The 16,518-nt window shown below is 43.0% G+C and overlaps 1 protein-coding gene across 1 annotated transcript in view; it reads right to left on the reverse strand.

Moving 5' to 3' along the window:
• The window catches only part of COL19A1 (collagen type XIX alpha 1 chain), a 1,728,692-nt gene that overhangs the window by 279,219 nt on the left and 1,432,955 nt on the right, over window positions 1-16,518 (reverse strand). The window contains exons 37-38 of the mRNA XM_069726653.1: window positions 1,105-1,158; window positions 47-91 (exon numbers count right to left, since the gene is read on the reverse strand). Coding sequence (XP_069582754.1) covers window positions 47-91; window positions 1,105-1,158 — 99 coding nt within the window. The remainder of the gene's footprint in view (window positions 1-46; window positions 92-1,104; window positions 1,159-16,518) is intronic.

Consider the following 16,518-nt stretch of genomic DNA (forward strand, 5'->3'; position numbering starts at 1 on the left):
GAATAAACCCAGGTACATATATATTTTTATAAGGTAAAGTACTTACAGGTGGCCCAGGTGGTCCAGGTCTGCCTTGAGGACCTTCGTTACCCTGCAAGAAAGGAGAGAGCGTTTAGAAGCTGAAAAGAAGCTGATTTCTAGTACCTGGCAGTGACTGCAACCCATTAAACTAAGCGGTGCTGGTATACAACCTTTGGAGTAAATAACATGATCACGCGGGTGCTGGGTGTTAATCTGACACAGATTACCAATCACAAGAATAGATCTTAAATATTTTAAGTAATATGTAGAAACCATAACATGTTTAATTATGCCATAGAAATACCCTGTGACAAAGGTGGTTTAGTGGGTAAACTAAGAAGACATGATTTTGTTTATTCCAGGTCTACAAATCACAAGCAGCGGTAATGTAATGGACAGATATAATTGCTTTACTATTTTAAATGAATACTAGAACTCAGCATAATAAATACATTTAGTTAAAAGTAAACTAAAAGATAGAATAAAACAGAAATAAAACCACACACCTCTCTGATCCCAATTATGCCAACATAAATTAAAAAGTCTCATAATCAAGGCAGTCATGCACATTAGACTAACACTGAACATTGGCTGAACCCACGGATATCTTCGGATTTGACTACTATTGTCGGGCAGTGGCTCTCTCATTGTCAATGCTCCTGTATATAGAAGAGCCTGGTGAGACAACTACTGGCCGAAAGATCGGCTGTACCGTTATTTGGTGGACAGCATTCTAAAATGTATGAAGACATTAGAATGTAACATTCTAAAAAATAAACTTTTGCTCAGAAAGAGTTAAATTATTGTTTCTGAAGAAATATTGTTGTTTTTTTTCTGTCAATTAATAGTTTCTCTTTCTGGAGCTTAAACAGAAAAAAAGAAACACAACATAGATAAATATGTTGTACAAATCTAAACAAAGTTACAACAACAATTAAATGAAATTAATGATGTAAACAAGTTATGTTACTTGCAATCGTTATTGCTACTGTTTTCTGGTTGCTGCTTCTTCAATACAACTTCTGTTTACTTCCTTAATACATTTTGTATTTTTTAAATTAAGACATGACTTCTGATCTATACCTTTTCTCCTTTGACCCCCGGAGGTCCTGAATGTCCAGTTCGCCCAAAATGCCCCTGTGAAAAGTAAAAATGTGTAAATTGTAAACAACAATAAAAAGAGCTTTCAGCAATACATTTGCTTTGGAATCTTGTACTTTCGAGGTCGCCCTAACTCAATTAAGTCTCCCAAGAAGCATCTTCTCTTCTTTGACTAATAAAACAGCTGCATCCTACTGATAAGCAAACAAACTGAGAGGATACAATGATTTTAGTGGTTGCTTTTTCACCTTGGCAGATCAAATGTAAAGACCCTACCTGGTGTATGTTGATACAGTGACACATTCATTTTGCTGCTTCATTTGAAATCTACATTTCATTATCAATTTATTTTGAATAAATATCTGCACAGAATTTTGTGCATACAGAGCAGATAGAAAGTATGAATCACAGCACATTATATGGAAAATAAATCATATCCTGGAATACATAGTGACGGAAAGCTTAAGGGTAACACTCAGCACTGTGAACATCTAAAATCTCAACCAAACGTCAAAGATAAAAACTTTTAATTAAACTAATTTGCATAGAGATCTCTGAAGTTGTGTTTGAATAAATGTTTTTCAAAATAAAAGGATAATATGAGTTTTAGATATATCATAAATGAAATATTCATACTACAATCATAAAAAGACCTTCCGACCCACAATACAAAATTCATAACAAATGCATAATGCATAGGTAAAAAGGCTGGTACCCTTTTTAAATATATTTGTGCACTTCCTCTGCTATTCATTTTTGTAAAATTGCTGCCAGATTTTCAGACTATTGTACCTACAGTAGTTAGTCTGAGACTGCTCCCCAATGTTCCATGAAGAAACATGGGGAGAGGGGTGGGCTCAGGTTACTCTACGCACAGTGTGCTTTCATAGTTTGGAACACTCCCCCTGCTTTCGCATGGACAAACCAAAGCGTAGGATGTGTCTCTCAGGCTAGATTTGGCACTTTGTGCAGAGCGGTGTGTGAGAGCTGAGAATGAAAAGATGACTGGGAATGAGAGGAACCGACCAAAAAAGATTAAAAAGCAGAGTATTAGATATTTTAACTATGCGTAATGCATTTATTGTAAACTGCCGAGTTTTTTTATTTCTATTTTGCAACCTCCAGTCATGGCGAAAGTTTTGAGATTGACTCAAATTTTAGTTTTCACAAAGTTTTTTTCCTTCCATTTTTATAGTTGCATTAATTTGCCTTAGCTCAAGATTGTTACAAAGAGTAAAAATCGTTGTGAAAAGTGAAAAGTCGTTCTTTGCCATGACAGTTAATGTAATCACACAAAAAAAGATACCAATGTATCTCACCCTGCCACAAAATGACCTACTTACATAATTTTGGTGATCTTGCTAGATCAGGAGAAAGTGCTATCACAGCTTATATCACTCTGTCATGTTGATCTATATATATAATTGTCTAAGGGTTTTTCCGTCTGTCTGTCTTTCTGTCTGTCTGTCTTTCTGTCTGTCTGTCTGTCCTGGAAATCCCGCCTCTCTGATTGGTCGAGGCCGCCAGGCACAACGGGCACAGCGACGATGATGTCATAATGGTTGCCATGGCGACGATGATGTCATAAAGGTTGCCTCGACCAATCAGCGACGGGCACAGCGACGATGATGTCATAATGGTTGCCATGGCGACGATGATGTCATAAAGGTTGCCTCGACCAATAAGCAACGGGCACAGCGACGATGATGTCATAATGGTTGCCATGGCGACGATGATGTCATAAAGGTTGCCTCGACCAATCAGCGACGGGCACAGTCTGCCGCGAATTCTGGAATCATCATTGTCCATATACTACGGGGACATGCATATTCTAGAATACCCGATGTGTTAAAATCGGGCCACAATCTAGTTGTATTATAAAAGCTGACTAATTGCTTTAAAAGGAGACTAGTGCTTGAAATAATTGTTAACCAAGGAAACATACAGTCATTATTGCTTTGCATCAAAATATCTTTACAGACTTTACAAGCAAGGACATTGCTGGTTGTAAGATTGTCCTTAAATCAACCATTTATAAGACCATCAAGAAATTCATAGACAGTGCTGTGTAATAAGGTTTCAGGGTGGCCACGGAAGACCATAATTATGTCCTAAAGCATATTCAACTACATGAATTTGTTCAACACCAGTGCATAGCTTGTTCAGAAATGGCAGCAGGCAGGTGACAGTGTATGTGCATGTCCAGTGTGGTGAAAACATTTAGAGGCTGGATTGGTGTTAAGAAAACCATTCGAGAAGCTACTTTTCTCTTAGAAAACAATTAAAGACAGATTGACACTTTATAAGAAGTACAGATTGGACTCCCGAGGATTGGGAAAAGATTTTTCTCAAGGACCTTTAGTGTTACAATGGAGAAGCATCGCTGACCCCCGATGATGTGACGGGGGTCGGCGATGCGCGCATTTCCGGCCGCGCGGCCGGAAGCAGTAGTTAAATGCCGCTGTCTGCGTTTGACAGTGGCATTTAACTAGTTAATAGAGGCTGGTGAATCACGATTTCACCCGCCGCTATTGCGGGCACATGTCAGCTGTTCAAAACAGCTGACATGTCCCTGCTTTGATGCGGGCTCACCGCCGGAGCCCGCATCAAAGCGGAGCTTCTGATCTCGGACGTACTATCCCGTCCAAGGTCAGAAAGGGGTTAAAGGGAATCTGTCAGTAAGATCAACTCTCTTAAACTGTCTATATAGGCATAGAGTTCATAGGAAGGTGAATAGAATTATACCCTGACATCTGAGATCCCATGGCTTATTCCACAGAAATCATTTTTTTATACGTAATTGAGCTGTTAAGATCTATGGGCAGGGCATAGAGAATAAGCATCAAGAGCTTATTATTAATTAAAGGGGCATTACCAGAGTGAGACATGTAATTAACAAGGTACAGTAGAACTGAACATTGTCTAATTGCAAACTTATTTGCAGCTTTCACTGCTCTACTGTACTGCAATACTGACAGCCTATGAGATGGTATCTGAAGCACTGAGAGGACACCTGCGGATGTGTTTAACCCTGCTGTTCTGTTCGGTCTGGGGAGACCTATTTTGAACTTTGGTATTTTTTGGGGTGTTCAAGATGCGGTTCTGAAACTTGTGGTTGATTGACTTAAATGAGGATGGGTCGGTCGGCCACGGGTTTCAGAGCCGCATCTTGAATATTTTAAAGAATATTGAAGTTCAAAGTCGGTCATTTTTGACCAACAGAACAGCAGGGTTAATGCTGCAATATGTCAGTTATAATCACACACAGCTCTGCAGTGAGATCAGGAGAGCGGTTGAAAATAAGTTCTGTATGCAGATTATCTGGGGGATCAGTGTCCGCTCCATAGATCTTAACAGCTCATTTATATAAAAGAAAAGTGTGAATTTCTCTGTAATAAGAAATCCCATTGCAGATTTCAAGGTATCATTTTATTCATCTTTCTATGACCTACAAGCCCATATAGACAACTTTATAGGATTGATTGGACTGATAGATACCCTTTATTATGCCTTGTAACCTGACACTTCATGGTGCAGATAGTCCAGCTTATCTTGAGCAAGATGAATTTAAGCATTTTTTTTATTTTTTCAAATGGGGAGAAAGAAGCAGATTTCTCTCATGAGACATTTAACAAAGTTTCTAATATAGGCTTATATTATTCATTTCTGCAAAGGTTGTTGAAAATATAGAACCCAGTTAATAAATTAACATTAAAATAAAGAAGGATAACTGTAAGATTATTAACCCATTACTTGCCAAATTACAATTTTTACAAGTACGGATTTTTCAGAAAAGGGCGTCCCAATATCCAATTAAAAATGACAATGACATGATTTCCTATTTTGAAAACATTCATTTTACAAACACAACACAAAAAATTGGACCTAATTATAAAAATTATAAAATCTTAGTTGCTAGAAGCTAAAGATTAGGTGTCCCAGAAAAAGGACATTGGTAGATAATGGGTTAACATGTTGTTTATATGGAAAAGGGCAATCTAGCCGTTTTATGCTATGCATATCACCAATGAAAGGGGATAAGCAGCAGCTTCCTGTTCGGTGAGTGGAAGGAATCATGGATATGGAAGTACATAGTGGAAAGGAGCCACAGTCCTAGTAAAACATTTTAAAAATCATGGGAGTTGAGTTGATCCATTTTTCAGCAACGACATATCCTAGCAATAAGCCATCCTTTCATGTCATGGGAATATTAATGCAAAGTTAATAAATACTTTTGGACTGAAAATAGATTTTAAAAGTTCAGGCAGTTGACTCTTATCCCTTCACTAGTGTTCTAAAACGTCAATGCACTTTAAGCAGTAAGCATAAGATTATGCAGCTGTGGTGCAGGGGAGCTGACTGCCCCTATAGCCAGTCTAAGCTAAGAATGGGTTATTACCATGTTTACCTTCATCTCTCTATACATAGTGCTGAACTGGCGCTGTGTATATAAATTAGGCAGCACTTACCCTGCTTTCTTCTCTGAACCCAGTGAACATGTTATCACTAAGTATAGTGAGAAAACAGGAGCTGCTGGGTCATAGGAAAGAGACAGCTCTGCTATGCAGCCAGGAGGCTGAAATCTCCATGTAGCTGTGGTTAATATAGCTGTCAAAACTACAAGAGAAATCAGCAAAAAAAGGATTAATTGATATGTTAAAATTCTCCTCCAATGGTTTTTAAGACCTTCTGACTGGGGGGGCCGAGTGAATAAAATAAATTAAAAAACAAAAATTAAAAAAAGCAAAAATAGCAAAAATAAAATATAAAAGTAGGAAAAATAAATTAAAAGAAACACTGGAAGTATAACATGCTGTTTCTAGCCCCATTCCCATAAAAATAGTATGTCCAATAGATAAATTAATTTTTACAGAGAGGTAAACGCAGCATAAAATAGTTTTAGTGGTAGTAAAAAAAAATTAATTAAAAAAATGCAAAAAATAAAAAGGCATTATTATTATTTTTATTATTATTAGTAGTGTTGAGCATTCCGATATTGCAAATATCGGGTATTGGCTGATATTCGCGGTATCGGAATTCCGATACTGAGTTCCGAAACTTTTGCAATATTGGATACCGGAATCGGAAGTTCCCATAATGCAATGAGCCAGTTTGATTTAATTCAGCCAATGAGGAATCATTAGAAGTGTGGGCACACCCTATTCTGCATGTTAGGCATGTAACTACTGGCATGGCTATGATTGGCTGCTGAAATGATGTCATGATGCACTATAAAAGCCACCGCCGCCATTTTGGGTTCACTCTGCTGTGAATTCAGTTAGGGACAGAACGCTGCTGTTCTGACTAAGGGATAGTTTGAGATAGCGATTTGCTTCATTGTGCTTTACCCAGGCTAATGTAGCAACCACTGTGTGAGAACCTTGTTTTTGCCTTGCAGCGCTGTTCACGGCTGTCTGCAAGGTCTCTGTGTGAGTGCAGCTCACGCTGTAGTCTGTTCTGCAGCCAAAGCTGGTTGTAGTCAGCTCAGCGTGCGTCACTGCCTCATGCAGTTCCATTAACCTTTTTTCAATTAGTGCTGCCTGCTGCACATTTATCTTGATTTATCCTATTGGTGGGTTTCTATCCATATCCTGCCAGATTGCGGAAAAACACTATATAGGAGTACATAGAGGAGACTTTCTGCAGCCTTGTGCCCTGTAGCCCCAGCCAGATTAGTATTAGCCTATTTTGGAGCCTCATCTATTGCATTGTAGGTTACCTTTCTGCATTGTAATCGCTACAAAAAGTTTGTGATACTATCGATTTTACATCTTTGGGCACATCCAGTGTCTTTTTGTGAAAAAACAAAAAGTTAGTAAAGTTCACCAAACACTCCACTTTACAGTTGTGTAGGCCACATTAGCTCATATTAAAGTCTAGTCCACACTTTATAAAATTAGTGTTTCTTATACATGGATGGATGGCAGCTAATGAATCAACTTCAATTAGTGCCACATTCTCTCAGGCACAGAGCACTGAAGAGCACCCATCTGTCTCTTCACCACCTGCCCAATTTCCCAGGCAGTCAGAGAGCACAGGACAGGAGCCATCTCTACTTCTGTTCTCTGAATCTCTTGGCTTGGAAAGAGGGGGCCAGCCAAACAGCAAATGGAAGAAGAGGCAGTATGCAGTGATGCGCAACTGCTTTGTCTCTCTGAATCTGAAAAGGTGGGAGGGCCAGTGCCTCCGGTCAGCACACCTCAGTACGCATCTGATGATGAGACTCAGGTGCCACTTTCTGGTGCATACTGTGCTGCCAAGATTACCCAGGAGAAGCAGTTGTTGGAGAGGGTAGTGTAGATGATGAGGTCCTTGACCCATCATGGCGTGAGGTACAGGAAGGTGGTGGGAGCAGCTCTGAGGAAGAGATTCCCCGAACGGCCCAAAAAGGTGGGAGAGGGAGGGGGAAGACTGCGTTGCCTGTAGCCTCCACTTCGGTACCCATTAGGAGCATGCCTCTTTCAAAACCCAAAATGGGCGCTCCCAAGACTTGCAGTGCCTGGTCCTTTTTTGACAGAGTTGCAGATGACATTTGCTTTGTCAAATGCAAGCTGTGTCATCAGAAAGTCAAAAGAGGGAAAAGTGTCAGCAACCTCAATACCACAAATATGTGGAAACATGTGCGGATCAAGCATGTGGTGGAGTTACAAAAACACACTGAAGCCCTAGGCCAACCTACAGCAGCACCTACCACCTCTTCAGCTCATGTTGTAGCCTCTTCCTCCAGCTCACACACAGCTGGTTCGGCTTCCTCACATAATCGCCATGGAAGAACCTCTGGCACTGTTGGACAGAGACACAGCGTAATTCCACCCACAGCACCACGTTCCCTGTCATCCTCACACTCCCAGGCCAGTCTACAGCCATCGGTAGCACAGGCATGGGAGAAAAGGCGCCCATACTCGGCAAACCACCCCCGAGCATAGGCTCTGAATGCTGGCATTGCAAAATTACAGTCCCTTGAAATGCTATCATTCAGGCTGGTGGAGACTGGCACCTTTCGTAACTTCATGGCATTGGCAGTCCCACAAGACAATGTGCCCAGCCACTTTTGTTTCAGCAGGCAAGCCGTCCCTGCCCTGCAAAAGCATGTGGAGGCAAAAATTAAACATGCGCTGCTAAACACCGTCAGTAGCAAGGTCCACCTGACCACTGATGCTTGGACCAGTAACCATGATGCACTGCTGCCCAAGGTCCGCCTAGAGTGCGCTCACTTGCGGCGTTCCAGCATGGCAAGATCGCGCATTGCAGCTCTGCAGTGCCAATTCCGCCTTCCGGAACATCGCATCATATGTGACCTGCAAACCAGGTCGAATTCAACGTTACATATGTTGGAGCAGCAGGCATCAGTAATGGAGTACCTGCTGCATCAGGCGCAAACAAGTCGCACTGCGTGCCCTTCACACTTCACCACCACTGAGTGGGCATCTATGAAGGACATCTGCCACGTTTTTCGTGCCTTCTATGATTCCACACGGATGGCGAGTGCAGATGATGCGCTACTCAGCATGACTATCCCCCTTATCTGCCTGCTTGAAAAAACACTGCAAGCACTAAGGGAGGAGGTTGTGGAAGAGGTGGAGGATGAAGATTCACAAACACCATCTGCTTCTAGACAGTCTGCGCAACATGGTTCCTCACAAAGGCCTAGGCAGGGAACACTTTGTGAGGAGGAGTCGATGGAGGAGGAAGACATCTGTCCAGAGGAGGGAGTTACACAATGCTCTAGTAGTCAGTATGTAGAGTGAGGGTGGGGTGATGCAGAGCAGGCAGAGATGATGCCTCAAGCAGGGGACAGCGTTTCTTGGCCAGTTGGCAGTCTGCAGCACATGGTTGATTTCATGCTGCAGTGCCTGAGAAATGACCGCCGCATCGCCCACATGATTATTGGGTGTACACCCTCCTAGAACCTCACTACCAGGACAACTTACAAAGCCTCATAACACCGTTGAACCGGGAGCGTAAAATGCGGGAGTACCAAGACACACTGTTGCATTCCATCATGTTCTCCATTCCAAGCGAGAGCAGTGCTGCAAGTGCATTACAAAGCAGATCAGTGCATTGAGGCAGTGGAGTAAACTGCACAACGAGGGAGCAGAAACAGCGCCTCAGCACAAGGCAAGACCAGTATGGCCCAAATGTGGCAAAGTTTTGTGTCCCCGCCACAAATGTCTACACCATCACAGATGGCTCCAGTCAGCAGAAGCAACATTTCCGTCAGTCGGTGACAGACTACATGTCTTGCCCTCTCCGTGTACTCCCAGACGGCTCTTGCCTCTTAAAGTTTTGGGTCTCTAAGCTGGATACATGGCCAGAGCTTAGCCAGTATGCATTGGAGGTGCTGGCTTCTAGTGTATTATCGGAATGCGTCTTTGGTGCCGCAGGTGGTGTACTAACAGACCGTCGCATGCGACTATCCTCCGATAACATTGACCAGCTAACTTTTCTGAAAATGAACAAGGCCTGGATCTCACAGGATTTTGCCACTCCTCTTCCAGATTAAATAATTGGTTGGCAACAGTATGCAGGTCTCCTGTTGTGTTCATGTTTCTACCAACTGAACTGTAATACCTGGGCTCAACACTGCCAGTTGCTGCTCAGAAGTGCCGTCTGCACAGTCAACACATGACCCAGTGTTATTGGGTTTCAGTAACGTCAGCTGATCCCCTGCTGTGTATCCGGCAATTTCTCCTGTTCCATCCACACTCACTCTTCAACAGATATTAAACTTGCTCCAATTAGGACTCAGCCTACACTCTGCTTCTCCTGGATTCCCTGGACTCCAACACCGCCAGTTGCTGCTCAGAAGTGCCGTCTGCACAGTCAACAGTTGCTCCTCTGTTATTGGGTTTCAGTAACGTCAGCTAATCCCCTGCTTTGTATCCGGCAATTTCTCTTGCTCCCTTCACACTCACACTACAACGGATATTAAACTTGCTCCAATTAGGCCTCAGCCTACACTCTGCATCTCCTGGATTCCCTGGGCTCCAACACCGCCAGTTGCTGTTCGAAAGTGCCATCTGCACAGTCAACAGTTGCTCCTCTGTTATTGGGTTTCAGTAACATCAGCTGAACCCCAGTTGTGTATCCGGCAATTTCTCCTGCTCCCTCCACACTCAAACTACATCAGATATTAAACTTGCTCCAATTAGGCCTCAGCCTACACTTTGCTTCTCCTGGATTCCCTGGGCTCCAACACCGCCAGTTGCTATTCGAAAGTGCCGTCTGCACAGTCAACAGTTGCTCCTCTGTTATTGGGGTTCAGTAACGCCAGCTGCTCCCCTGCTGTGTATCTGGCAATTTCTCCTGCTCCCTCCACACTAAGACTACAACAGATATTAAACTTGCTCCAATTAGGCCTCGGCCTACACTCTGTTTCTAGCATTTACCCTGGGCTCCAACACTGCCAGTTGCTGCTCAGAAGTGCCGTCTGCACAGTCAACACTTGCTGCCATGTTATTGGGGTTCAGTAATGTCAGCTGATCCCTTGCCGTGTATCTGGCAATTTCTCCTGCTCCCTCCACACCCACACTACAACAGATATTAAACTTGCTCCAATTAGGACTCAGCCTACACTCTGCTTCTCCTGGATTCCGTGGGCTCCAACACTGCCACTTGCTGCTCGGAAGTGCCATCTGCACAGTCAACAGTTGCTCCTCTGTTATTGGGGTTCAGTAATGCCAGCTGCTCTCCTGCTGTGTATCTGGCAATTTTTCCTGCTCCCTCCACACTTACACTACAACAGATATTAAACTTGCTCCAATTAGGCCTCGGCCTACACTCTGCTTCTAGCATTGACCCTGGGCTCCAACACTGCCAGTTACTGCTCAGAAGTGCCGTCTGCACAGTCAACACTTGCTGCCATGTTATTGGGGTTCCGTAATGTCAGCTGATCCCCTGCTGTGTATCCGGCAATTTCTCCTGCTCCCTCCACACTCACACTACTACAGATATTAAAGGGAACCTGTCCCCCCAGGCGTTTGTAACTAAAAAAGCAATCTTGTGCAGCACTAATGCTGCATTTAGACAAAGTGGACTTTTAGTTATGCTCCTTGCACACGCTGAACTAAACACTTATAAAATGTGCCCCCTCATACCTTCTTAATGAGACGCAGCACAGCCGTCATTCATACCCCCTTGGTGCCGGGCACCGCCTCCTAAGCACATGCCATGGCGATTAGGGATCAGCTGACGCCACACAGTCTGAAGAATGCAAGAGTGTGCAAAGCAGTCATCAAAGCAAAAGGTGGCTACTTTGAAGAATCTAGAATATAAGACATATTTTCAGTTGTTTCACACTTTTTTGTTAACTATATAATTCCACATGTGTGAATTCATAGATTTGATGCCTTCAGTGTGAATGTACAATTTTCATAGAATACAGAAAAATCTTTAAATGAGAATGTGTGTCTGTACTGTATATCTCTGGCAACAATTAAGAAACCACTGCAAAATGTTCATTGTGTCTGATTTTTCTCTTTACAGGTCAATTTTTAAATACAATGTAAATTTTTCATTTATTCTATAAACTTCTGACAACGTGTCTCCAATTTCCAAGCGATAATTTTTGTATTGTAAAAAACCCAGTGCTTTCAGACCTCAAATAATGCAAAGAAAACAAGTTCATAATCATTTAGAAACAACAATACTAATGTTTCAACTCAGGAACAGTTCAGAAATCAATATTTTGTGGAATAACCATGATTTTTAATCACAGCTTTCATGCTTGCATGCTTTCCACGAGTTTTTCACACTGCTTCTGGCGCAAAAATGTAAACAGCTCTTTGATGTTGATGGCTCCATCATCCTCTTGATTACATTCCAGAGGTTTTCAATGGTGTTCAGTAGGGTTGAGCGAAACGGGTCGGTCATTTTCATAAGTCGCCGACTTTTGGCAAAGTCGGGTTTCATGAAACCCGACCCGATCCTTGTGTGGGGTCGGCCATGCGGTACGCGACTTTCGTGCCAAAGTCGCGTTTCAATGATGTGAAAAGCGCCATTTCTCAGCCAATGAAGGTGGACGCAGAGTGTGGGCAGTGTGATGACATAGGTCTCAGTCCCCACCATCTTAGAGAAGGGCATTGCAGTGATTGGCTTGCTTTCTGCGGCGTCACAGGGGCTATAAAGGGGCGTTCCCGCCGACCGCCATCTTACTGCTGCTGATCTGAGCATAGGGAGAGGTTGCTGCCGCTTCGTCAGAAGCAGGGATAGCGTTAGGCAGGGTCCATTAACCCCCAAACCATTTGTGCTGTAGCGATTTCCACTGTCCAACACCACCTTTTGTTTGCAGGGACAGTGGAGGCTACATTTTTTTTTCCTCAGCGCTGTAGCTCATTGGGCTGCCCTAGAAGGCTCCCAGATAGCTGCATTGCTGTTTGTACACCGCTGTGCAAACCAACTGCTTTTTTCAAAGCACAAGTCCTGTTGCTCCTTCCTTTCTGCACAGCTTCCTTGTTTGTTTGTCCACACTGTTGACTTTTTTTGTGCAGCAGTCCACTCCTTGTTATTGCTGCCTGCCATACATTGCTGAGATTACTGCAGGGAGATAGTAATTGTAGGACAGTCCCTTTTTTTTTTTTTTGTTTCGTTATATCTCTTCAAGCCACTTTCTGCCACAGAAATTATACTCTAATACAGTGGCCCAGATTTATTCACTAGCCTCCCTGAAGAAGAAAAGAGTGCAGATTAAAATTGGCAAATCTGTATCAGTGGCAGTCCTGTGTGTGGCACCTGTCTCAAATTGTGTGCCACATTAAACCTAGTGTGTAATACTGGGTCATATTCCTTTTAAATTCTCCCTGAAAAAAAAATAGTGGGAGATTAAGATTGGCATTTCTGCTTCAGAGCCACTCCTGTGTGTGCCACCTGTCTCAAATTGTGTGCCACATTAAACCTAGTGTGTAATACTGGGTCAGATTTCTTTTAAATTCTCCCTGAAAAAAAAAATAGTGGGAGATTAAGATTGGCATTTCTGCTTCAGAGCCACTCCTGTGTGTGCCACCTGTCTCAAATTGTGAGCCACATTAAACCTAGTGTGTAATACTGGGTAAGATTTCTATTAAATTCTCCCTGAAAAAAAAATAGTGGGAGATTAAGATTGGCATTTCTGCTTCAGAGCCACTCCGGTGTGTGCCACCTGTCTCAAATTGTGTGCCACATTAAACCTAGTGTGTAATACTGGGTCAGATTTCTTTTAAATTCTCCCTGAAAAAAAAATAGTGGGAGATTAAGATTGGCATTTCTGCTTCAGTGTCACTCCTGTGTGTGCCACCTGTCTCAAATTGTGTGCCACATTAAACCTAGTGTGTAATACTGGGTCAGATTTCTTTTAAATTCTCCCTGAAAAAAAAATAGTGGGAGATTAAGATTGGCATTTCTGCTTCAGAGCCACTCCTGTGTGTGCCACCTGTCTCAAATTGTGTGCCACATTAAACCTAGTGTGTAATACTGGGTCAGATTTCTTTTAAATTCTCCCTGAAAAAAAAATAGTGGGAGATTAAGATTGGCATTTCTGCTTCAGAGCCACTCCTGTGTGTGCCACCTGTCTCAAATTGTGTGCCACATTAAACCTAGTGTGTAATACTGGGTCAGATTTATTTTAAATTCTCCCTGAAAAAAAAAATAGTGGGACATTAAGATTGGCATTTCTGCTTCAGTGCCACTCCTGTGTGTGCCACCTGTCTCAAATTGTGTGCCACATTAAACCTAGTGTGTAATACTGGGTCATATTCCTTTTAAATTCTCCCTGAAAAAAAAATAGTGGGAGATTAAGATTGGCATTTCTGCTTCAGAGCCACTCCTGTGTGTGCCACCTGTCTCAAATTGTGTGCCACATTAAACCTAGTGTGTAATACTGGGTCAGATTTCTTTTAAATTCTCCCTGAAAAAAAAAATAGTGGGAGATTAAGATTGGCATTTCTGCTTCAGAGCCACTCCTGTGTGTGCCACCTGTCTCAAATTGTGAGCCACATTAAACCTAGTGTGTATTACTGGGTAAGATTTCTATTAAATTCTCCCTGAAAAAAAAATAGTGGGAGATTAAGATTGGCATTTCTGCTTCAGAGCCACTCCGGTGTGTGCCACCTGTCTCAAATTGTGTGCCACATTAAACCTAGTGTGTAATACTGGGTCAGATTTCTTTTAAATTCTCCCTGAAAAAAAAATAGTGGGAGATTAAGATTGGCATTTCTGCTTCAGAGCCACTCCTGTGTGTGCCACCTGTCTCAAATTGTGTGCCACATTAAACCTAGTGTGTAATACTGGGTCAGATTTCTTTTAAATTCTCCCTGAAAAAAAAATAGTGGGAGATTAAGATTGGCATTTCTGCTTCAGAGCCACTCCTGTGTGTGCCACCTGTCTCAAATTGTGTGCCACATTAAACCTAGTGTGTAATACTGGGTCAGATTTATTTTAAATTCTCCCTGAAAAAAAAAATAGTGGGACATTAAGATTGGCATTTCTGCTTCAGTGCCACTCCTGTGTGTGCCACCTGTCTCAAATTGTGTGCCACATTAAACCTAGTGTGTAATACTGGGTCAGATTTGTTTTAAATTTTCCCTGAAAAAAAAAAGTGGGAGATTAAGATTGGCATTTCTGCTTCAGAGCCACTCCTGTGTGTGCCACCTGTCTCAAATTGTGTGCCACATTAAACCTAGTGTGTAATACTGGGTCAGATTTCTTTAAAATTCTCCCTGAAAAAAAAAATAGTGGGACATTAAGATTGGCATTTCTGCTTCAGTGCCACTCCTGTGTGTGCCACCTGTCTCAAATTTTGTGCCACAGAACATATACTGTATGAGAGTGGGCCACATTTCTTCAATATTCTCCCAGAAAAAATAAAAAGGGGGAGATTTGAATTGTTAGTGTCTGCATCAGAGTCATTCCTGTTAGTGGCATATCTGTCTGCCACTGAAGCTGTGTACTGTTATACATTGGGCCTGATTTTCCCTGCAGTCTGACCCACCTATAAAGGGATATATAAGTCCAACAGAAGTTTGAGTTCACCTTGTAACTGGGTTTACAGTAACAAACACCATTAGTTTGGTTACGTTTTTCAAACAATGAGGAAGTCTGGTGGAAGAGGTCGTGGCCGTGGGCGGTCATTGCCAGCTGGTAATGATGGTAGTGGTGGTGGAGCATCAGGTGGTCGTGGGAAAAGCAATATAGCACCTAAGTCTCGAGTTGTTGAGCCAGGTTCGTCATCTGGCTACATAAGGCCTCGAACGCTCCCTTTTCTGGGAGTAGGAAAACCGCTTTTAAAGCCGGAGCAGCAAGAACAAGTTTTGGCTTTCCTTGCTGACTCAACCTCTAGCTCTTTCGCCTCCTTCGCCTCCTCTTCTGAAACTGCTAAATGTAAAAGCAGCGCGTCGTTAGTGGATGTTCACGGTCAGGGACAAGTCGCTTCCTTGTCTTCTTCACCAAGAACAACAGAGAAGGATGCATCAGGCGACACAACGGGTTACTCCATGGAGCTCTTTACACATACCGTTCCTGGGTTAGAAAGTGAAACAGTTAACAGGCCATGCCCATTACAAGTTGAATCGGACATGGAGTGCACAGATGCACAGCCACAGCCAGATTACTATGCTGTTTCTTTGACTCAGACCACAACATTGCCCTCGCAGTGTACTGATCCAGAATCAGACCCTGATGAGACTATGGTGCCCCGTCACGAACGCTATACCACCGGCTTACACGGTGACACAGACGAAGTTGCACACGAGATAGAAGAGGAGGTCATAGATGACCCAGTTGTTGACCCCGATTGGCAGCCATTGGGGGAACAGGGTGCAGGCGGCAGTAGCTCTGAAGCGGAGGAGGAGGAGCCGCAGAAGGCATTAACATCGCAACAGGTTCCATCTGCCAGGCCCGTATCTGGCCAAAAACGCGTGGCAAAACCAGTTGTAGGACAGCGTGGACATCCGGTTAAAGAAGCTCAGTCTGCAATGCCTGAAAAGGTATCCGATAGTAGAAAGAGTGCAGTCTGGCATTTTTTTAAACAACATCCAAATGATCAGCACAAAGTCATCTGTCAAAAATGTTCAACTACCTTAAGCAGAGGTCAGAATCTTAAAAGTCTAAATACAAGTTGCATGCGTAGACATTTAACCACCATGTATTTGCAAGCCTGGACTCACTACCAAACGTCCCTTAAGGTTGTAGCACCCTCGGCCAATGAAGCTAGTCAGCAACGCTACATCCCTTCCCTCACTGTAAGGCCACCATTTCCCGCACCACCTGCAGCAAATGTGCAGATTTCGTCGCCAGGCCAAAGCAGTCAGGGAATCACCAGTTTCGTAGTAGGAAACCCTGCATGTAGGGCACCAGCAAGAATACCATCTCCAACCCTCTCTCAGTCTGCCATGTCCACCGGCACACCCGCTAGTTCCACGATCT

The sequence above is a fragment of the Ranitomeya imitator genome, chromosome 5 (assembly GCF_032444005.1).
Source record: "Ranitomeya imitator isolate aRanImi1 chromosome 5, aRanImi1.pri, whole genome shotgun sequence".
NCBI lineage: Eukaryota > Metazoa > Chordata > Amphibia > Anura > Dendrobatidae > Ranitomeya > Ranitomeya imitator.